General features: G+C 40.0%; 2 protein-coding genes across 8 annotated transcripts in view; one reads left to right on the top strand and one right to left on the bottom strand.

The window, feature by feature from the left end:
- Positions 1-11,883, bottom strand: part of BLZF1 (basic leucine zipper nuclear factor 1) — a 39,667-nt gene extending 27,784 nt beyond the window's left edge. Inside the window, exon 1 of the mRNA XM_084755046.1 lies at positions 11,852-11,883. The gene's annotated coding sequence lies outside the window, so the exon portion shown is untranslated. The remainder of the gene's footprint in view (positions 1-11,851) is intronic.
- Positions 1-23,569, top strand: part of NME7 (NME/NM23 family member 7) — a 116,669-nt gene that overhangs the window by 11,026 nt on the left and 82,074 nt on the right. For 4 of the 7 annotated variants that reach the window (XM_084755486.1, XM_084755485.1, XM_084755488.1 and 1 more), the window contains 3 exons: positions 10,275-10,382; positions 13,723-13,889; positions 21,397-21,507. In XM_084755486.1, the coding sequence (XP_084611612.1) occupies positions 10,275-10,382; positions 13,723-13,889; positions 21,397-21,507 (386 nt within the window). The remainder of the gene's footprint in view (positions 1-10,274; positions 10,383-13,722; positions 13,890-21,396; positions 21,508-23,569) is intronic. The other 3 variants (XM_084755490.1, XM_084755489.1, XM_084755491.1) reach the window with 1 other exon arrangement.

Genomic DNA, 23,569 nt, shown 5'->3' with positions numbered 1-23,569 from the left:
GATAAAAGTGGAGCAAGGACTTGAGAATGAAAAAGAAGGAGCCATGGAGATGTTGGAGGGAAAATATTCCAGCAAGTAGGACAGCCAGTGGAAAGAGTCTTGGGTGAACACAAGGAATTATGTGGCTGGGGTAAAGTAACCAAGAGTGACCATTCTGGAAGGTCTTCTCAGATGAGTAATTAGAAGACAAATCTCACAGGGTTTCGTTGAAATAGAGACATTCCACATTAATGTACTTAATATTATATATACATTATAATATATAGACTTAATGCTATATATTACATATAATATTAATATATCTTTATGTTAATAACATAGTATTGTGGTATTACAATATTAATATCATGTTATATAATAACAATAATATAGACATATTGTTATATAAATGCCATTAATATGTCATAATATAATATTAAGATTGTGTATTATATAATATATTACATATATATAATACATATAATACCATATCATATATAATACCATTTTATATATAGTATTATATAATAATATTATATGGTATTACATATTAAATAATGTTAATGTTACAATATTATATAATATATGTGATATATAATATATAGACTTAATATTCCAACAGGGTAAATAGACTGAGTGCATTCCTTGTTAAACTCCCAGAGGGTATTTTTACAGAAATTGACAAGCTCATTCGAAATTTGATATAGTAACATAGAGGACTCAAATTAGCCAAGGCAGTGTGTGTGTGTTTGTGTTTGCGCGCGCATGAGTGTATGTGAGGAGGCCAGAGGTCAGTACTGAGTGTCTTCTCGTTTATTTTCCACCTCATTTTTTAAGCGAGTTCTCTCACTGAGGCTGGAACTCACTGAAAGGCAAAGTTGGTTGGCTATGGGCCTCCCTGTCTCCACCTCCCACATGCTAGAATTACAGGCAAGTGCCGCCATACATACCTGGTCATTGTATGTGTGTGCTAGGGACCAAACTCAGGTTTCCGTGCTTGCGTGTTAGGCATTTTACCAACTGAGCCATCTCTTCAGCCCCAGCCAAGACAGTTTTTTAAAACTATGAAGCTGGAAGACCAGCCTTTCCTGATTCAAAGGGTATAAAGTTTCGTTACTCTAGACGGTGTCATGTGGTGTAGGGATGGGCTTAATGAGGAGTGCCATGGAGTTCAGAGCCCAGAGGTCAACTCGCGGTGCTAAGCTGATTTTTGTTTAGTGACAAAAAGGTGGTATTTGCAACAGTTGTTGCTGGGACAGTTGAATATTGGCATGTACAAGGATCGATTTAGTCACGTGAAAAGTATCTCCAAAAAAATCATAGACTTAAATATAAGACTCCAAATCTCTTAGAATGAAGTATAGCTCTACATCCCTGCAGTGTTGTGTCAAGCAAGGCTTTCTTGGATGTGATATCAAAATCACAAGTCACCAAAGGTCCCAACCCCCTTCACATGACACTCTCTAGAAGCGCAGTGTGAAGCAGGGAGGGCCTCTGAGCATCGCCTCCAGATCCTAGCTGGACACAGGCGCGGATGCCTGAGTGGAAGAGACGGGATAAGGGGTGAGGTACAGAGGTATGGACGGGCAGAGTGAGAGGAAGACGAAGGAGCTGCAGGCAGCAGGAGCAGGGTCTGGCGACGCTTACCACGGTGAGGATGAGAAGTGCCAGAGTTCCCTGGAGTGGAGGCGCTGCCTGACGGGCGCTGTGGGCTTCAGTGGAGCTCAGCAACTAAATGTGACCTGACTGGGAGCCGGGAAAATAGACATCTTACCCCCTCACTGACCCCCAGCCATTGTCTCCTCCCAGCAAATCAATGTGAAAGATGCAAGATAAAGGAGTCCTTTGGTGAAGTCCATGTAGGTCACTGCCCAGGCCCAGTGCGGACTGTAGAAATCTGATTGAGGATCTGGGTGGACAAATGGAAAATGTCCAGTGCATACATTTCCAGGCCTGGTGGTGTGGTTCCAGAGAGGCATAAGATTCCTGCAGTGTGCTTATGACCTTGGCGATTGCAAAGCTTAGAGATAGCATTTATATTGGTATTTTTTTTGCTGTCACATGATTTATGGTTGAGCTGGAGTCAGTTCTCTAATTGAGTATTGAATATAAATACTATGTAATTACTTTAGAGAGTTGTTGCTACATATATTTAGGTCCAGCATTTCTGTTTTGCCTCAGATCCATTTGTCCTTTCAGAGTTGTGCTGAGTTGCTGGCAAGCCTTCCCTAGGGGTAGTCACTGCCCTGGCGTTACCTAACCCCACAGCAACTCAGTTCTCTAACATAGGGAAGGGGTGGGGACTCTTTAGGTTCTTTCTAGAAATACATAACAAAAAGTTGCAAATACTAGTTGAGACTTTAAAATACTGAATATTTGATTTGTGCCATTTTACCAAGCTCTATCTCTCACACATGTATTTACTTGTTTGGATATTTATTTCGGTATTTATCTGATGTTTTAAAGGTCTCAGAACTACACATGCCACTAGGGACTTTCAAAAGAAATAAGCGATAGTCACTATCTTCTGGAAGCCCATAATCCGGTTATAAAGAGAATTTTAATTGCACAAGCGTACCAGATGACAAGCCAGCCTTAGACTGTGGGAAACTCGGCTGTCCCACAAGAAGACAAGGTTCCTTGTAGAGCAGGGCTGTGGGACAAGTCACAGAGCTCTTGCCAACTCACTTATCTGCGCTCGTTTCCTCATTGTTAATGTCCCTTTGATGTCTGCGCCTCTTTGAAAATTGAATCACAAGTCCAGAAATAGGGACTGGCTGCAGTTGGTGTGGGAAGACTTCACAGTAATTGTGTTTGCTTTAAGGTGTCTGGAGCAGAGTTTGCCTTTGATTTCCAGAGAGGTTTCCCTTTATACGAGTGTGTGACATCGATTTTTCACATGGCAGTGATCTCAGAAATCAAGACATTTTTATTTTTAAAAGGTAGGGCTTAAGAAGAAAAGATTTTGAAAACAAAAGCCATTTGTGGGTGGGAGCTTCCTGTGGCCCTGGTTCTTTTGGTTTTTCATCACTTTCCCTTTTAAGAGCTATAAGCAAGGGGGCTGGAGAGATGGCTCAGAGGTTAAGAGCACTGACTGCTCTTCTAGAGGTCCTGAGTTCAATTCCCAGCACCCATATGGTGGCTCACAACCATCTGTAATGTCATCTGATGCCCTCTCCTGGCCTGCAGGTATACATGCAGGCAGAGCACTGTATACATAATATAAATAAATCTTAAAAAAAAAAAAGTATAAGCAAGAACGAAGGCTAACGCGCACTCATTAGCAGCACATGGGGAGAAACGCATGAGTTTGTATAGCGATTTTTTGGTTTGGTTTGGTTTGGTTTTCTGTCATTTTGAGACAGTGGTCTTAGTAGGTAGCCCAGCCATAGCCTGGAACTCCCTGTGGAGCCCTGGCCGGCTTTGAACTTGTGACCTGCTTCTGCCTTGTGAGTGCTGGGATTACAAGTGTAAGTCACACTGTTTCGTTGTTGTTGCTGTTGTGCTTTGGATTTAAACAATAGAACACAAATTGGTCTTGCACTGGAGCTCTCTCTCCAGGCATTTTAGGAGTGCGTTTTATAAGGGACAAGTATAAAGCAAGTTATTGCTTACAATCTAGCTCGGTTGCTGTGTTTCCATTTCCTGGGCTTATCGCACTATATCTCAGCAGAGCCGTAGGAACTGCTGGCCCAGCTGCCTGCCGGCTCTGGTAATAAATTTTTAATGATTTACTATATCCTCAGAATGTCCAAGTCAAAATGAAGTTTGTTCTTCGGCAACCACTTTTTACTCCACCTGACTGGGAGCAGCTGGCTGGAGGGGGCAGGTTTCAGGTGCTGTGGTTTCTGATACGGCTGGGTAAAGTCATTCAGGGCGGTCCCAGGCACACAGGCTCCGGCTGGTTTCATAGCCTGTTGAACTGTAACCTTTATTGCTTCAGAGTTTAATGAAGTCACACAGATGGTTATAATTCGTAGGTCAGACAAAAAAGCAGGTCCTGACACCAAATATGCAGCTTCTGAAAATCCAATTTTTAATTAGTTCAAGACATTTCTCCATGATGCATCATATATGTGCACTTGGGTATAATATAAACAAGAAGCATTTATGTGCGAGCAGAAATGCCTGGCTGTCTTTTGTCAGGTAGCTTTACTGGAACTAGAGTGATAAAACACCAGTGAGTAATAAAATATGTATACATTCAGTGCTGTGTTAGACTTGTGCCTGAGTACAGGGCCTGATCTTTGTTGCTGTGTTGCTGGTTTTGCTCTAATGGAGGATTAAGGTGGCAGGATGTGGTTGCCAGTACTGACGATGTCAGTGCAGTGCGTATGGATGGCCTGGTCTCATATTTCTTGGAGGCCTCTTTTCACCGTTGTCTCTGCCTCTGTCTCTGTCTCTGCCTGTGTCCCCCCCTCTCTTATGCTATCATCTAGTTATCTGTTTGTGTAGGTCAGAGGACAACTCTCTAAGTCGGTTCTCTCTTTCTACTATGTGGGCCCTGAAGCTCACACTCAGTTCATCTAAGCTTGCTGGCAAGTTTCTTTTTCTTGGTGGGGTGGGGGTGTTGGTTTTTCAAGATCGGTTTCTCTGTATAGCCTTGGCTGTCCTAGACTCACTTTGAAGACCACGATGGCCTTGAACTCATAGAGATCCACCTGCCTCCGCCTCCCTGAGTACTGGGATTATAGGCGTGTGTCAGTGCACCGGGCACTGGCAAGCTTCTTATGCGCTCAGCCGTCTCACCAACCATTCTTAGGGAGGGTGGCGTTCTGAAATCGGACTGCCTAGCTTCACTGGTGGTTAAGGGCTGCGGGATGAAGGGAAAGATGGCACTGCTGTGTAGGTAAGATGCAGTCGTCAGGCCGGTGCCTGACGGGCAGTGCTGCTGCTTTACACTGCTTGCGTCCTTGCACTATTGGACTGTAGGGCCTTGTTTATGTGTGTGGTATCATGGTACTCATGTCTTAATCTCAGGAATTTCTGAGAATTCACAGGATCTGCCATAGAATTGTATGTAAGGAAAGAAGTTGAAGCATGTATGTGGGATGAGTAGAGATTACAGGAACTGAGGATGCAGTTAGATACCATCTGTATTTGAACTGAAAGAGGTAAAATTGAATTCTTAGAAGAAACAAAAGTATATTTGGAAGCAAAACAATACATTTAACCTCTAAATTATTTTAATCTCACTCTCCTATTGGAAAAAATATGGGCTTAGCTGGAGTTATGTATAAAATTACTAGTATGCGTTAGTGTTAATATATTACATATGTTATTAATCATCTGTACCAATAAAGGTCTAATGAGCTAGTTTAAAACTAAGTAGAGATAAAAATATTGATATTTTCCACCTTCAGCAGGATCCAATATGTCCCAGATTTTTGAGTTAGGAAAGGTCATTTTATCTGGCACTTCATCAGTACCACTATTTAACTTCAATGACTGTGGTTTCTTATTCTGGAGAATGACAACTTATTAGGGTTATCATAAGGATTGTATAATAATATGTAGCAAAAATGCAGTGTCACTCCTTATATCATAAGGGCTCAGAGTTGCTGTCATTAATGGGGGTTAGTGGAAATTTCTTGAGAATGTTCAAGAAATTATTATCTATTTTTGATATTTAAGATATTTGAAACACTAGCAATGCGTCTTTTCACAGTTAAGTCTAAGCTCCTTTAGCTGTCTTATTCAGCTTTATAAACATCTTCAGTTCCTGTCCTGTGTGCCCAATCCATCATATTTGCATATAAATAGCTTTCAGCATCTCTTTTCACAATGACCCTTTGCACTTATATAATTATTAGATGTGTAGTTAGCAGCAGCATTAACGTTTCTATCCTTCCTGCTTTCAAGAAGCAAAAGTGTAGCATTGTATCAGGCGTGTACAGGTGGCATGTAATTCTGTTGCGTTTTAACAAACGGATTTCTTTGAAACACGGGTTATTTAGATTAGTGCTCTCAGTTACTGTTTTGGGGCTAGTTTTCCTTTACGTGATGGTCTCCAGTCTCACCCACCACACAACATATTTTTACTCTTCTCTGTGGTTGAATAAAACTCCATTGTGTATATGTATTTCATTAGGTTTATTGGTTTATTTGTTGAAGGACACTAAACTGATTCTATCACTTGGCTGTTGTAAATAATGTCACAATAAATATGGATTGGCAACGGTTTTTGTTTGTTTACTTGTTTTCTGTTTTTGGTGTGTTTTGTGTGTGTGTGTGTGTGTTTGTTTTGTTTTGTTTTTGAGACAGGGGTTGACTGTGTGGTGTTGGCTGACCTGGAACTTGCTGTGTACACAAGGCTAGCCTCTAACTCACAGGGATCCTACTTTGCCTCCTGATTGCTGTGATTAAAGGCTTGCAACACCACTCCTGACAGATTGGGTGTTTCTTTAGTGTGTTAGCTTAGATTCCTTTCCTTTCTGTATCTTAAATAACATTACCAGAAACACTGAAAGTAACCTGATCAGAGCTGTTCTTCCTAGGATGGGGTCCAAAATGATTCCTCTTGCTGCCATATCCTGTTTTCTCCAGAGTACTGTGCAGGCAGACTGCCTTTCTCTCTTCCTTTCCCATTGCTCTCTTGGCTTGCTCAGAACTCTTGACTCTATTTTTCTTTCCTCTTTTTGATTCAGTGCTTTTGGTATCTGGACAAAGTATTGATTTTTGGCATCAGGCACAGCTTTGGTTGAAAGTGCAAGTCTGGCTTTGAGCAGCTGACTGACCCAGTAAGCACTGGTCCTCTGTTTTCATACGGGTGAAATGTAGGAAGTAGTCACCAGTTGTAGGCATGTTTGAAGGATTATTAGCTATTTACATATCAAACTGGGCGGATGTAATGTTAGCTGATCTCACTCCTCTCCACCCCACACTTAACGTAATATTTTCTTCTAATCACTTGGAGAAGTAAATAAGATTTTTAAAAGATTTGCTTAAATAGTAATAGTTTAGAGAACATTAAGTACCCTAATAGAAGTGACAAATAGAAGAAGTGGCTCCTGCTGGTTCATAAAAACTAGTGAAGGTTGGCACCCTCACCCCAAAACAATAACCACTTCCCTCCCTCCCCGCTCCTTTTCTTCTTCCCTTGATTACATTTATAAGGTTTTTGGTCCTTAAAAGTGATATTGTCTGTATGTTGCTAAACTTACTCCTTATTTTAATTTTGCTTTGCCCTCTTGAGGATTTACCAGAGTATCAGGCCCTGGAAGCGTGCGGGCTTTTTATTAGGGATTCTGCTACATCAGAAAGTATGTTGGTGCGACTTGTCTTGAGAAGTTTTATACTTTGTAGTGGCTAGCTTAAGAGAATGAGAATTAATCTTTCCCCAGGCATGAGTCCCTTAATTGGTCCAATGCCAAGTGATCAACCCTGAAATCATACATTACAAGCAACACTGAATGAACTCAGTAGGTTGTACTTAGGCGAATATGTATGTATGTAACAACAATAATTAAGGAAAAAGGGATAAAATTTGAGTGATTGGGGAGATGTTGGAAGGAAGAAGAATGATATAATTATTAATTAAAATAAAAAATAAATAACTTGGAATGCAATGGTTCCTTAAATTTTTACTTTACTTGTGAGCCATTAAATGGAAGATCTGGTAATTTATTTTAAAAGAATTTTGTGTGCTTTATTTTTAATACCAGAAATCCTTAAACTGAAATGCTTTCTCATCTGTACATATTTATTCCTTTTATATAAAATGTAAGTCACTTTGTCTTAAGCCTTGATAGAGTCCTTAGATTCCTGTTTGTCCCTGCAAACCTAGCTGTAATTATGCTTTAGTTTTAGAGTAGTTATATGTCATTAGGTGGCCTGTTTTAGACAAATACACTGCTAATAAGTGCAATGTGCAACATGACTTTAAAAGGTATGCTAGGCATGGTGGCACCCTTTTGTAGTCCCCGCACTTAGAAGGTGGAGGCAGAGAGGATCAGCAGCCCCAATCTTGGCACTGTGACTTAAGCTATGTGAGGCCCTGTCTCTAAGTGAGTAAAATAAAATTTAAAATCCATAACACAAAATTACCTTAACTATACACTATTTTCATAACACCTTTGATTTCTATGCAAAGCCAAAACACAGCAGTTAATTTCTCACATCTATAATTTGTTAATAGTAATTTTATAGTGATTATTAATGATTTTTTTCAATAGTGCCTTGCCTGTTTTCTAAGTTCAAATTATAAAACAATTCATTATATAACCAATGGAATTATAAAGCTTAAGAAGAAAATTGCTATCCACTTTTTTGACAAAACAGATGATTGTCTAAGCATCCCCCACATGCGCATAGAAAGAGCCTTCTTTTGTTTACCTGCCACTGTCGAACCCACAGCCTCCCAGGAGCGCATGCTGACGGGGCATAATTATATACAAGTGGGAGGGGTGCTCAGGAAGTAGTGAGTGGCTGGATTCCCAGGCTCCTGCTGTGAGGCAACATCTGCAGGCCTCCTCGTGGTGCCTGAGTAATGTAGAGATGGTGTTATGTGGGAGCCCAGAGTTCCCCAACCACCCTGCTTAAGAAACAGTCTTGGCCTTAGCTAGTGAGTGAGCCCAAATCTAATCCCTCCACCACCCAAAACAAAACAATTAAAATAGTAATTTTGATCCAATGTAATGCTTGAATATTCTCTACGAAGTTCCTCTGAGAGAAGCTGAAATGTTCCCTGAAGGTCGGGTGACAGGTTATTCCTGTAGCCTTCAGGCACATGGGGAACAAACACAAGGGATTTGTCTGTGTGTCGTGTGAGAGTCAGCTTCTCGCTGAGTTCACCTGCAAGGCCAGGACTGTGGAAGGTCTGGGGAAGGCCAGGTACAGTTCCTGGTTTTGGCTCAGTCACTTGACAAGCTTTGGGGTGTTATCCTGGCCATTTATATCCTCTGGAACTCAGTTTCCTTCTCTTGAAATGAAGGGGTTGAACAAAACAATACCAAACATTGATATCACTGAGAAAATGAGAAATAGTGGTTTTTGATAGACTTGGCTCAGTGAAGTTGAAAAGTAAAATTTTTTAAAATTTGAGAGTTTGAGAGTGAGTGTGGTCTGGGGGTGGTGGGGAAAGAGGGGGGGGGGCGAGATATCAAGCTCCCTTAATTTCTGTTGTTTTAACAGAATATGTGGGGCTGGTTAATTATGTAGAAAATATATTTATTTGGATTATTGTTCTGAGGGTTGAGAATTTGAAGAATGCCCCATAAGCATCTTTGTTTCATAGTGGAAGATCCAAGGATGAGTGGGACAGCCTTTGGTAACAACTCACTCCCAACGCAGCACTGAGTTATTATCACAGCGGAGGCTGCAGCTTACAGCCTGTGAGCATCCCTTATGATTCTCCCAGTGGAAATTAACCTTCAAAAAGCATTTGGAAGGGACATGCAAACCTTAGCAAAGTACAACTCGTGTACTTTTCAAAGGGAACCCAGGATGTAGAATTGAAGCCAAGTTTGGATACAGCTTATCCTCAGAGTACCTCCTTCCTGCGTAGAGGAAACAGTATGGCTTGGGAGTTACTTCTCTGCATCCCTGAGTAGCAATTTCATGATTGCTGTTACAGTCTTTGAGGTTTTTTTTTTTTTTTATTTCATTGAGGTGGATCATGGTTATGAAAGAAACTGGCTACTTCTTAAAGACGAGACAAAGGACACTTCTTTGTAATTTCTATTGTGAAACTTTAGGTCAGAACTCCAAAAGGTCATACCTAAGAGCTTAGGAGTGTTTGGAACTTTTGGAAACAGTGGAGATCATCCTCGTCTGTTTTTCTGTTTGGTGCTTGCTTGTCAGAATAATGAACAGAAGAGCTGTCTGGCTTCTGTTTCTTAGGTGTGAACACTTTCTCCTACTGTTTTTACAAAATGATACGGCTCTAAAACTACTGAGAGAAGAGATGTTTACTATGTTAGTGCAGTAGGCTAAATTGCCAAATTCAGGACAATGAAACTAATAGCAATGGCATCTCTTAGTAACTTCCTGATAGTTCTTAAGCAAACTTGACTTCAGAACAGCTATGAGTTGTTAAAGTCGTCAGATCAGGAGCTCATGTTCCAAAGACTGCTGATTGAATTAGGACAAATGAATGGCCATGAAACTAAACTCGTCTTTGAAGTACCTAAGGGTGTTTAACCAGATACGAGCATGACAAATTTCTGAGAAAAGAATGATTCAGTATAATGGCGAAGATTTGTTTGTGTAAATATTTGGGAATTCTCATCTCTTTTTTGTGTGACTTACATAAGAGTGCTTATGTGATAGTGATACAATTTTTTTTTTTCTCACAGAATCAGAGTGAGAGATTTGCTTTCCTTGCAGAGTGGTACGATCCGAATGCTGCACTGCTCCGGCGTTATGAGCTCCTGTTTTACCCCGCAGATGGGTCTGTTGAAATGGTAAATGGGGCTAGAAAGCTGGCTCAGGCGGAAAGTGCTTGCTGTGTAGGCATGGGGAGGGCCTGAGCCTGAGTCTCAGCAGCCAGGTAAAAAGGCAGGCATGGTGGTACCTGCTTGTAATCCCAGCTCTGGAAAGAGATCCTGGATTTGCTGGCTAGATGGTCTAGCTGAGTCGGTAAGCCCCAGGTTCAGTGAGAGGTCCTGTCTCAAACTGTAAGGTGAGCCAGGTGCACACCTTTAATCTGGCACTCAGGAGGCAGAGGCAGGAGGATCTCTGACTTTGAGCCTAGCCTGGTCTACGGAGTAAGTTCCAGGACAGCCAGGACTACACAGAGCTCTGTCTCAAAAAAAAAAAAAAAAAAGGAGGAGGGAATGGGAGGATGCAAGGGATGGGATAAACATTGAGATGTAATATGAATAAATTAATAAAAAAGATGGAAAAAAAGGAAAAGGAAAATAAAAAAATATATAGCAAGTTCTAGGCCAACTAGAGCTACATAGTGAAATGCTGTCTTAAAAATAAAAACAGACAAAGTAACTCCCTCCCCCCCAAAAAGCAAATCAAATAAAAGTAAGGTGAATTGCTCCTGAGAATAAGACCTGAGGTTCACTCTTGGTTGCTGTGCATGTACATGGTGGTCCACTCATCCGTGCGAGCTCATACACTGATAAATAACCTTTGTTTGCTTAAAAGTTAGCAAAATTATTTCATATGGGACGGGAGAAGAATAAGACTACCTTTTGTATGGTTGATTTTGAAATTGCGTTTGAAGATATATTTTACTTATTTGTTTTTGTTTTTGAGACAGCCATGACTGTCCTGGACTCACTTTGTAGAGCAGGCTGGCCTCAAACTCACAAAGATCTCCCTGCCTCTGCCTCCCAAGGGCTGAGATTAAAGGCATGCACCACCACACCCGGCCATATTTTACTTTTTTTAAAATTGAAAATAAATTTTTTTCCAAGCGATATATTTTGATTATGGTTTCCCATCCCCAACTCCATCTAGATCTTCCCCACTTCCCCGCCACACCCTTTCTTCTTTATTCTTTGGAATACAAACAGGCAATCTAAAAAATAATAAAATAAAAACAAGTCAGAATATAACAAAACAAAAGAAAACAATTCAAAGAAAAAGCACAGGAATCATACAGACACTGACACACACACACACATTTGTACACACAAGTGACCAGCCTGCAAGATATGTTGATGCAATCCTGGCACAAAGTTGTGAGAGTAAACAACTACTGTCTGAAGCTAATTTTTATTGCAGTTTTTTTTTAATGATCTCACAAAATTTTTTCACTACATATTCATTGTCAATATGGTGATTTCACACCACTCTGAGATGAGTTATCATACCATACATGAGCTTTAACAAAGAACACCAGGCATATTGGCACAGGGCTGTAATCTCAGCACTGGAGGGATAGAAGCACAAGGATTTTTTTCTTTTCTCTTTCTTTCTTTCTTCTTTCTTTCTTTCTTTCTTTCTTTCTTTCTTCTTAAGTTATGTGGTAGACAGGATTTACACATAGTTCAGACTGGCTTCTCACTTCCAATTCTGTCTCATCTCAAATGGGATTATAAATGAGCGCCTTCACATGCAGCCTTGTTGCATATTTGTAACCAATGTATTTTGCAAGTTTTTATATTAAAAATATACAAACAGCTTAAGCTTGGTGACATTTGACTATAAGTTTAACACTTAGGATGCTGAGGCAGGAGAATCACAAGTTAGAGGTTACCTTAAGCTGTATAACAAAACCTTGAATCAAAACAAACAGGCCTAGAGAGATTTCCTAGTGGGGAATAATCCTGGCTGTGGAAGTGCAAAGGTCTCAGCTCGAATCTTAAGCATCTGTATAATAGCTGGACTGTGTTCCATGTGATTCCTCCAAGTAGTGACCGAGTAGCAGAGACGGGCAGATGCCTGGAGCTCCCTGGCTAGCTAGCCTAACTCAAACAGCAAACTTCAGGTTCGGTGAAGAGACCCTGTGTCAAGAGAATAAGGTGGAAAATGATAGAGGAAGACATCAGACAGCCTCCTCTGGTCCTCTCGTGGGCATGCACACCTACATACGCACGCATGTGTGAACATGCATATAACACACACACACAGAAGTAGGTAGATACAGAGAAACCCCAGACTGAAGTGGGACAACGGGTGTTTTGGATTAATCAGTATTTTATAAGTAGTTATAGATAAATGGTTATTTGTGGTCATAAATATTATTATTGAAGATTGGTATCTGTATAAAAAGTCAAATTGAAAAGGATCTAAGAGGGCCGCTTTCTTTGTATCCCTTCACTGGGACACAGATCTCTTTAAAAAGTCCCTTTAGAAACTGGCCTATGTCAGGATAGAGGGCCTGGAGAGATGGCTCAGTTACGAGTGCTTGCTGCTCCTGGAGCTAGCGAGTGCGGTTCCCAGCACCCACACTGGCACCTCTCCGCTGTAGCTCTAGCTCCTGGCAAGCCAACAACCCGCTCCTGGCTTTTGCACCTGTGCTTACATGTGCATTCCCATACAGAGACACACATAAATACACATAATTTAAAGAAAATACAAAAATTTTAATGAGTTTATTTGATATTGGCATGTGTATGTAAAATTAAGAAATGTGAGAATCTGGCTGTTTCTGTGGTTCATAGCTACTGACTTACTGAAATAGCTTGGCTAAAATAAGTGTATTTAGGGTATTTTAAGGTAAACATTTTAATTAGAAACTTATAATCACTAGATTGGATTTGGAAATAGAGATTTACAGTATAAAATATATTTTTTGCATTGTAATTTTTTTATTAATTCACTCATATTACATCTCAATTGTTATCCCATCACGTGTATCCTTCCATTCCTGCCTCCTTCCTGCTTTCATCCTATTCCCCTCCCCTATGACTGTGACTGAGGGGGACCTTCTCCTCCTGAATATGCTCATAGGGTATCAAGTCTCTTCTTGGTAGCCTGCTGTCCTTCTTCTGAGTGCCATCAGGCCTCCCCATCAAGGGGACATGGTCAAATACGGGGCAGCAGAGTTCGTGTGAAAGTTCACTTAACTGTGGAGAATGTCCTGTCCATTGGCTAGATCTGGGTAGGGATTTGATGCTCACTGCACGTATTGTCCTTGGTTGGTGCCATAGTTTAAGCAGAACCCCTGGGCTCAGAGCCGCCCATCATAGTGTTCTTCTTGTAGGTTTCTAGGACCCTAAAATATATTTATAAGTGTAGTTTAAAAATAAAAGGATGAGCTGTCTTTGGTAAGGTAAATTGAAAACTTTTACCTCACAGTAAGGTAACATTCTTCATAAGTAATTTCATTGTGTTTGGTTCCAGCATGATGTAAAGAATCGTCGAACCTTCTTGAAGCGGACCAAGTATGAGGACCTACGCTTAGAAGACTTATTTATAGGCAACAAAGTGAATGTCTTTTCTCGACAACTGGTGTTGGTTGACTATGGGGACCAATACACCGCTCGACAGCTGGGCAGCAGGAAAGAGAAGTAAGAAAGCTTTCTGTCATCTTTCACTAAAACACTGTATGTGACTCTGCCTACTAACTTCTGAGTTCCTCTTTCTTGATTGTGTTTTCACGTACATTTTTTCCAGTGACCCAATATAATGCCATAACATATTTTTAAAAATATTTTGGAACTGGTTCTGAGGTTTGTTCCTGATTAGAATAACAAAATGACACCTGTAGTCTTAGGTGGTGATTGTTTGGGGGAGGCGGGGGCGGGGGAGCTTTTACACGCTCCATCATCATTATTTTTCTCTGTAAAGCCTACGACTGTTTGAGCATACATTTTCCTTCCTAAGGATAAGCATGGCTTTGGGGAGGAAGGAAGAAATGATGTATGAATCACTATAAAGTCAGAAGACAATGAAGTTATTTCTTGTAAAACTGAAAGATTTGTGAGGTTGTTTGGTCATGGTGATAAAATTGATTTATTTATCCAGTTAGATGAACTGGGGAGAATTGCTTATAAAAGGAATGATTATAAAGAGAGATACAAAGGTTGGAAATTCTGTCTTAAATTGAGAAAAGCTGTTATTCTGCTTGAATAAGTTGGTGGCTAAAAATTATAAAAGTTTAGTTATTACAATAATGATCTGAATTATTATGGTAGCAGTAGGTATAAAGAGGAAATAAGGAGTCTGTGTAATTAAAGAAGCTGAGTAGTGAAGGCTTGGAATATAGCTCAGTTGGTAGAGTGTATGTCTAGCATTGATGAAGTCCTGAGGACCCGGGTTTGAGCCCCGGCCCTGGGTAAAACTGTGGGTGGTGGCACATAGCTGTCATCCTAGCACTTGGGAAGTGGAGGTAGGATATCAGAAGTTCAAGGTCAGATTAGGTTACATAAAGAGTCTAAGGCCAGCTTGAGCTACACATGATCCTACCTCAAAAAATAAAATAAAAAAATTAACAACAACAACAGTAATAATAATAATAAAGCTCAAAGACAGTCCAAGTAAAGAATATAAAAGTTAGCTGGTTGTGATGGTGTGCATGCTGGTTGGATTTGCTGAAAGAGGCAGAGGCCAGGCTGGGCAATAAAATAAATAAATAAATAAATAAATAAGTAGCTGGGCATGGTGACGCACGCCTTTAATCCCAGCACTCGGGAGGCAGAGGCAGGCGGATCACTGTGAGTTCGAGGCCAGCCTGGTCTACAAAGTGAGTCCAGGACAGCCAAGGCTAACACAGAGAAACCCTGTCTCGAAAAACCAAAAATAAATAAATAAATAAATAAATAAATAAGTAAATAAACAAACAATGGAAGATTTAGAAATTTCTAGAGTGAAATAGTGGATGAGAAGCTGCATTAAGGTGATGGAGTAAATGAAACAAGCCAAGATAACAATGAGTAGACTCTGTTCCCAAGAGAGAAAGGTCGGGAGAACATCAGAAATCAAAAGCAAGAGACGGCTTGTTTTGGGGAATTTTATTCAGCTACAGAGAGTGAAGTTCTAACATCTGCAAGAAAGTTACTAGAACTGGAGACCATTATGCTGAGAAAAACAAGCAAGATTAATGATAGCTACCATATGTTTTATAATATGTGGACTATTAATTTACTATGCAGATAGATGGATGGGAAGATGGTGGATGGGTGAGTGGAGAGAGAGATTGTAGGAAGAGGACTGTGGAGGAGAGAGGTCTAACGAGAGTAGAGAATAAGAAAGTAATAGAATATGTATATCATAAAAACAGACAGACTGTTGGGGGAAGGGAATGGTTCTAACAAGAAATGAATCACCATTGGGGATGTCGTGGGAGGTGAGAAGGAACAGTGTATAATGAAAATAACACTATGAATCACATCATTTTATATACTAGCTAAAAATATTTTTTTAAAGAAAATGATGTCAGCTGTAAAGTGTGGTCAAACAAAAAGAGCAACCCAGTGGGAAGAAGTGGGCAGTACACTGCTCCATTGTGGCTCTCCGGCAGAGTTGGCAGGAGGGGATGGGGCCAGGGTGGGACAGAAACCTCATCCAAATTTTAAGCCAGGTGGCACTGTTAAGAAGACACTGCCATTGTCAATTACATGCATCTATGTATGTGTATATATATATATATATATATATATATATATATATATATATATATATATACATGTATATTTATATACATAACACACACACACACACACACCTCTTTTGTATGCCCCCATTCATATGGTTTTTTCCATATATGAAAAGGGACCAACCTGAGGTGTGAGGGAAGATAGGGGTTGGTCAGGGTGTTAGAGCAGCAAAGTTCAATGATGCACATTATGGAAACATAGTAGTGAAGCCTAGTGCTTTGTACAATAACTAAAATAAATTTTAATACCTGAAAAACAAAAGGACATGAAAATTTAAACATAAGAGACTGGATAGGACCTGATAATGATTCTCCTCATTCTGTCTTATTCATTTTGTATCTTTTATATCACTGAGAAAATCTCTTTACACATTTGCAAGTGCCTAACCTGTGTCAGTTGAATGAATTAATAAATTACAAATTCAAATTTATCTGTTCTTTTTTGTATTTTCTCTCTGTCCTGAAGTTATGACTTTTGATCTAGTTGATAAGGAAATTTAACTTGTTTGTCACTATTGCTTATTATTGATCTTCATTCATAGAATTAGCATATCTAGTAAGTGTTGAAGACATGACTGATTGATAAAAGATAATATGAAAAGGAAAAAAAAGAAAAACTGTAGAGAAAAACTGTGATGCAGAGAAGCCAATTTGTCTCTTTTGTTCACAACTGTCCCACAAACATTTAACCAATAAATGAATGAATGGGATTATGTTATTGCACATGCCTGGTATACAAAGAAGTATTGCCTTTGGCAGCCATTCCTGTCTTCCTTAGTTCCTCCCTCCTATTGCACTTGGCGTGCATTAGTTAGCTAGTTGTGGAAACAAATACTTGAGACCACTTTGCCCCAATGCTTTGAGCTCGCTGCAATACAACACACTATAAAGGGACAGTGAGTGGTGGAGCGGCTCTTCACCTCAGGGCACAGAAATAATGGAAAAGGATCTGCTGTCATAACAGCACGCACACACACACACACACACACACACACAGTTCTCCCATGGGACTAAAATCCTTTGCACATGGGCCTGGAAGAACAACTGTCCAAGATACTGCATGGCTTTCCTGTGAGGTGGGTAAACTGTAGCACAGCACCCTCACACCTCAGCTACCTTTATATTCTTCTCTCCTTGCTGTTTGCCGTCCAGATTTTCTTCAGTTCTGATTTAGAAAGAAATAGAGCCAATTAAAGATTCAGCTAAAATTCAAACTTTATAGGAAAAATGACTTAATGATGATTTTCTTCTGAAAACTGATTTCCAGTGTTATGAAAATGGCATTTTAATTTTCAGTGTCCACATTTATGAGTTGCATCTTTCTGAGAATAGATTAAATATGTTGGAAAAGAAAATTTATTTCTTCATCTTTTTGGCTCTTACTTTGGAGATACAGTATTTGAAAGATATTATCTGTACTTGTGTACTTACATTGTAGCACTTAACATTAGGGATAATTGTTGAAAGCTAAGGCTGTTCTGTATGTTTAGAAGTTCCAGAAACTAATTAACTCAAAAAAATTCAGTCAACCGGGCATGGTGGCACACACCTGTAATCCTAGCACTTAGGGAGGCAGAGGCAGGCAGATCACTGTGAGTTCAAGGCCAACCTGTTCTACAAAGCGAGTCCAGGACAGCCAGTGGTACACAGAGAAACCTTGTCTCCAAAAACAAAACAAACAAACAAACAAACAAACAAACAAAAATCAGTCAAGCTATTTCTTTTTCTTTTCTTTTTTTTCTTTCTTTCTTTCTTTTTTTTTTTTTTTTTTTTTTTTGGTTTTTCAAGACAGGGTTTCTCTGTGTAGCCTTGGCTGTCCTGGACTCACTTTGTAGATTAGGCTGACCTCGCACTCACAGCAATCTGCCTGCCTCTGCCTCCCAAGTGCTGAGATTAAAGGCGTGCGCTACCACGCCTGGCAGTCAAGCTATTTCTTAAGGCCTACTCCCAAAATAGCCAAATGCCTAAGATCTGTATGGTAAATGGCCCCTACAGAATAGGGTATTTCTTTTTGTGACTTCCTTATGGTTTGTTTGTTTGTTTGAGGTTTTTTTGTGTGGTGGTGGTGGTGGTTTTTTTGTTTTTTTGTTTTTTGGGTTTTTTTTGTTTTGTTTTGTTTTGTTTTTTGTTTTTTTTTGAGACAGGGTTTCTCTGTGTAACAGACCTGGCTGTCCTGGACTCCCTTTGTAGACCAGGCTGGCCTTGAACTCACAGTGATCCTCCTGCCTTTGCCTCTGGAGTGCTGGGTTTAAAAGCTTGTGCCACCATGCCCGGCGAGCCTTTCTAATTCTTAAGGTGGCTTAAAGCTCAGTGGAGTGATTACTGCACAGGTGGTGATGGGCCAAAGGTACACTGATTGCCTCATGGGAAATGAGCAAAGGACAACTGTAAGACCAAAAGGCATCTTTTCTTCTTACAAGATATGATGTTAGAAGTCAGTGAGAGTAAAGAAATAACAACTATATCTCTGTGTATGTGTCTGTGTGTGTGTAGTTGGCTCTGTGTGTGTACGTGTGTGTGTGTGTGTGTGTGTGTGTGTGTGTGTGTGTGTGTGTGTGTGTCTGTGTCTGTGTCTGTGTGTGTGTAGTTTTCTCTGTGTGTTTATATCTATCTGTCTGTCTGTGGTTGTGTGTGTGTGGTTGTGTGTATGTGTAGGCCAGAGGTTGACATTGGGAATCTTCCTCTATCACTCTGCCTTATTTTTTCAGACAGTTTCTCACCGAATCTGGAGCTGACCAATCTGGCTAAACTGTGTGGTCACCAAGCACCAGGGATCCAACTTCTCCTCCTCCCCAGTGCTAGGTTTACAGTCACATACCACCATGCTCGGTTTTTAGCATGTGTCTCAAAGCTCATGCCTGTGTGGCAAACACTTTGTCAACTGAGCCGTATCTCCAGCCTCTATAATTCGTCTGTGAATAATAAGTATCTATAGCTTTCATTCATTGTGGACAGTGAGATATGCCAGTCAGTGTCTTTGCTCTGTGGGTAAAGGTGCCAGCCACCAAATCTCATGACTTAGTTTAGATTCCTGGGACCCCTATGGTAGAAGGAAAGAGTATGGCCTCTCCAATTGTCCCCTGACCCCTATGTATGCCATGATGTACTCATGTGTGTGTGTGTGTACACACACACTTTTTAAATATGATGAAACAATCTTTTTAGTTCTGAATCTGTGGTGTGAGCATATGCCTTCTGACTTACCCTGAAGTTGTAAAATCTGGTCCCACTTTGTTTTCAGGATGATCATCTGTTAAAGTTTACTTCCCCCTCCAGTACTGCAGTGCATATTAAAGTTCAGATCCCCAGAGGCCACATTGGCAGGTCAAAAGCAACTCTGGTTCTCACCTTTCCTGAGACTCCAGATTTTAGACCTCCTTAATACTTGTTTACTACCTAGTCAAGCCATCTCAACGTAATTGTATCTTTTATTCTCTGGATGTAATTGTCACCGTGGAGGCTTCCTGATGAATAACTGGCCCTATCCTAGATTTTTTGTTTGTTTGTTTTATTTTTTGTGAACTCTGGCTGGCTGGCTCAACTCTGACTCAACTCTGGTTCTGGCTGAAACTCCTCTCTAAGCTTGCCGATTAAAACTGGCTCCTTTAAGCCTCTCCTGAATTGCTCTGCTTCTGAACTCCACAAACCAAACTTCACTAAACTGCACATACTCAGCTGCACTCAACTGCGCTGTACTGAACTGCCTTCACTGTACTGTACTCAGCTTAGCTCTGCTGGACTGTCTTCTCTACTGAACTCTCTACTGTATTCAACTCTGTTCCTTTCTCTTCCTACTGTTCCTCCCTGCCTTCCTTCCAATAAGTGTTGCCCATGTTTAAAAGGAGTTTTCAGTAGAAGAATGTGTCTTGAGACTGTAGTCCTTTACTCATGAAGTGAGCACATACTTTATGCTTGCAAAGAGAACATAGGAGAAGTCACAAATTGGTTGCTGTTTAAAATGGATTGTATATACTTAGAACAAACACTGATACATTTTCATAAGCATGTTTATTCCTTTAGGTCCCTGCACTCATAGAGGCCACAGCACAGGACTGACATGCCCCTTGCACAGCATCCACACTGTGTTATCTAGGCTGTTGTTGTATGGCAGACCACTAGCTGTCTTCTCACAGACAAGTTTGTTGCAGTTCTGCTTAGAGCCTGAAGCATTTGAGAGAAGTCCTTCCGCATGGCTCCGGGAGGCCTGTTGTTTTACAGAAATCTGTATCTTGTCTGTGTGTGGTGAAGGCTGGCTTATCTGTTTTCTCAGGGTCTATTGAGAAGGCTAAATTAATGTACTGGTTTCATATTGTTTTCTCTTGAAACTGCCTGATGCATATAATGGTGCTTGTTTCAGTGCAAGCACAGAGATGACTATGGGATGTAGGGGTCTGATGGAGCCTTTTGGAAGCACACATGATCCATGTTTAGAGGCTGCCATGTCATTTGATAATCATGTGTGTTGTTGGGTGAGAGGACAGTTAGGTCTTTGTGTTTTAACCTTGCCATGTCTAGAGACCCAGAAGAAGAACTTATAATTACTTTTGAGTCAATGCTGAGCTGAAAATATGGCATGCAACAAACACTAAATTCCTAGTATAATTAATACAATTTATTGGGGCTTAGTTCTTTATATAAAAATATCCCATAATATATAGACATTTTAAACATGTGCATTTTCTAATTTCTAATTTGGGTATTTAAAACACACACACACACACACACACACACACACACACACACACATACACACACACACAGACACACACACAGAGAGTTACTTTTAGGGCTGATGGCTAGTTTAACAGGGAAAGGCACATGCCATTGACACACAGGACTGAGTTCTATCTCTGAAACTCACAAGGTAGATGGGAGCTGACTCTCACAAGTTGTCTTTTGGCCTCCACACACAGGTTATAGAATACTCATACCCACCCCCACACATATAAACACACACATGAAAATTAAATGTAATAAAACAATTAAAATAAAAAACAATTTTAGTGTTCTTTTCTACCCTTCTCTTCCTTCATCACTTCCTCTTATTTTATCTTATTTTTTGTAGATAGAGTCTGGCTACATTTTTTGCGGGCCTGGAACTCTCTATGTGGAGAGGCTGGCCTCAAACTCAGACTAGAGATCTACCTCCTCTGCATCCGAGGTGCTGGAATGAAGTGGGTGTGCCACCACACCCAGCCTCTTGTTTTTTAAAAATAAGGTTTAGCAAATTTTGATTTCTTTGGAAAAATAGTGATCTTACTTTATGTAAGTTTTAAAGAGATACCATCTTTAACTTCTTTATACTCTTAATTTGGATGTTAATGGTCTGTTATGGTTGTAAAGGAAACTGCTACTTAGAATCATAAATAAAAACTGTAGAGCTGTTTTTATTTTCAGATCCACTCTTTATTTCTTTCCAGAACATTAGCCCTGATCAAACCAGATACAGTTTCAAAGGCTGGAGAAATAATTGAAATGATAAACAAAAGTGGATTTACTATAACCAAACTCAGAATGATGATTCTTTCAAGGTAATTAATGTTTTGCTGGTTTTGAGTTATGTGATGCCATTTATCTTTCCCATTATTCTTTAAATAAACAGAAGCAAAAAACCAAACAAAAAGCCCACAGAACAACAGCAGCAGCAGCAGCAGCAAACCTTTCACTGAGTGGAAATACAGAACATCACGATGATAAAGCCAGGCGATAGATAATCAGCTAGACAGTGACTGAGCTCTAAGCATCTAGAAGTTGTGTGACTTCCGTTGCCCCATTTGCTTTCCTAACAGTAACTCTTGACATAATCTCTTTAATGTAAGAAATCTATACTGTATGAAAGCAAGAGGATATGGACATCTATGACTTCTACTAGCTCTGGTTTCCAAAAGGGATGCATTAGAAATGTTTATTTTCATTTTACTCATCTTATGTATATGCCAGTATGTCTGTTTACTTCTCCAAACAGTGATACGATTCAACCTAATTAGATATTTTTTAAATTATTTGATGAAAATAAGACTTATCCTAATAAGCCTTTTCTATCACAAAATAATTGTGATTCCAGGATAAAGTTGTATTTATCTTGGGAATATTCACAATGCCAAATGTGTCTCTCTTCAGTGCCAGTGTCTGATTCAAAGTAGGACAGAAATAAATGAAGTGATGTAATGCATGACAACATTTCAGTCAGTGAAGGGCTGCATAAATGATGGTGGCCTCATACAATTCCAGTGGAGATGAGAATTTTTGATCGCTCAGTCATACCACAGCCATCAAGTCATGGTACAGTCGTGCACTTGCTTGAGGTGCTGCTGGTGTAAACAACAAATTGAGCTTCCAGTTGTGGAAAAGTATAGCACAGTATGTAATACTTCATAACAAATTACTTGCACTCCTATTGACCGCTCCGGTCTCGCTCACATCGCATGTAGGCAGCCACAGTAGTTATGAGCTCCTGATTGCATTGGCTGTGTCATGCCCAACAGATAACATTTCACACTCTTCTCCCTGTGTTCCATCTCTTACATTTCCAGCTTTTCTTCTGGGATATTCCCTGAACCTTAGAGCTGATAGAATAAATATCTTGTTTAGGGCTGAGCACTCAACCTATCTCTTTCTCGGTACCTTGTGCATCCTAGAATCTCGGCATCCATCACTGTACGCTGGGAAGAGGCTTATCTGAGTAAGGCTGTTGAGATCAGCGTTTGTTGATGGATATAAACAGTTGCATAGAAGACAGCTTGACACCATGTCAGTTTAGCTAGAGAACAAAGGTTTCCCACAATGATGGGACCCCCGTAGCCATGGGTGGTAAGATCTTAAACGCATTGGATTCAAAATTCATTCTCAGGTCTAAAAAGTCATGGAGTTTTTGCTAGCAAATACTTTTAGTTTATTTGCTACTTAAAAAAAAAAAAAGTAGTTGAGGGGCCAGAGAGATTGCTCAGCAATGAAGAGCACTGGTTGCTCTTCCAGGGGACCCAGGTTCTGTTTCCAGCACCCACATGGCAGCTCACAACTGTGTGTAACTCCAAGGGACCGGACCCCTCTTTAGATGCACTGCAGGCCCTGCATGCATGTGGTAAACAGACATGCAGGCCAAATTCTGTACGTGTAAAATAAATCCACATCTTAAAAATTAGTTGATATGTACATATATATTTGTTATATAGTATAATTTTTTTTAATCCAATGAGAAAGGTGCACAATTATAAGCAATACACATGATTTTCATGGCGTTTTTAGACCTTTAAGCTTTCCAGTTTATAGTATCTTTATTGTCTCTAGATATTTTTAGTGAAAGGTGGATTTTAATATGTATAATTATCAGGCAGTTTTTGTTTATTTGTCTGTTTGTTTGTTTTTTGTTTCTCTGTGTAGCCCTGGCTGTCCTGGACTCCCTTCATAGACCAGGCTAGCCTCAAGCTCAGAGAGATCCACCTGTCTCTGACTCTGCCTACTGAGTACTGGGATTAAAGGTACACACCACCATGCCCTGGTGTCAAGCAGTTTTTAAAAATACAAATATATAGATCTTTTCTTTGAAAATATCTAATTATGAATTAAGCAAAAACTAGTTAATTAAAAGCTATC

The sequence above is a fragment of the Acomys minous genome (genome assembly GCF_964271855.1).
Source record: "Acomys minous genome assembly, chromosome: 1".
NCBI lineage: Eukaryota > Metazoa > Chordata > Mammalia > Rodentia > Muridae > Acomys > Acomys minous.
Note: the sequence above shows the minus strand (reverse complement) of the source record. Positions and strands in the feature narration are given on the sequence as shown.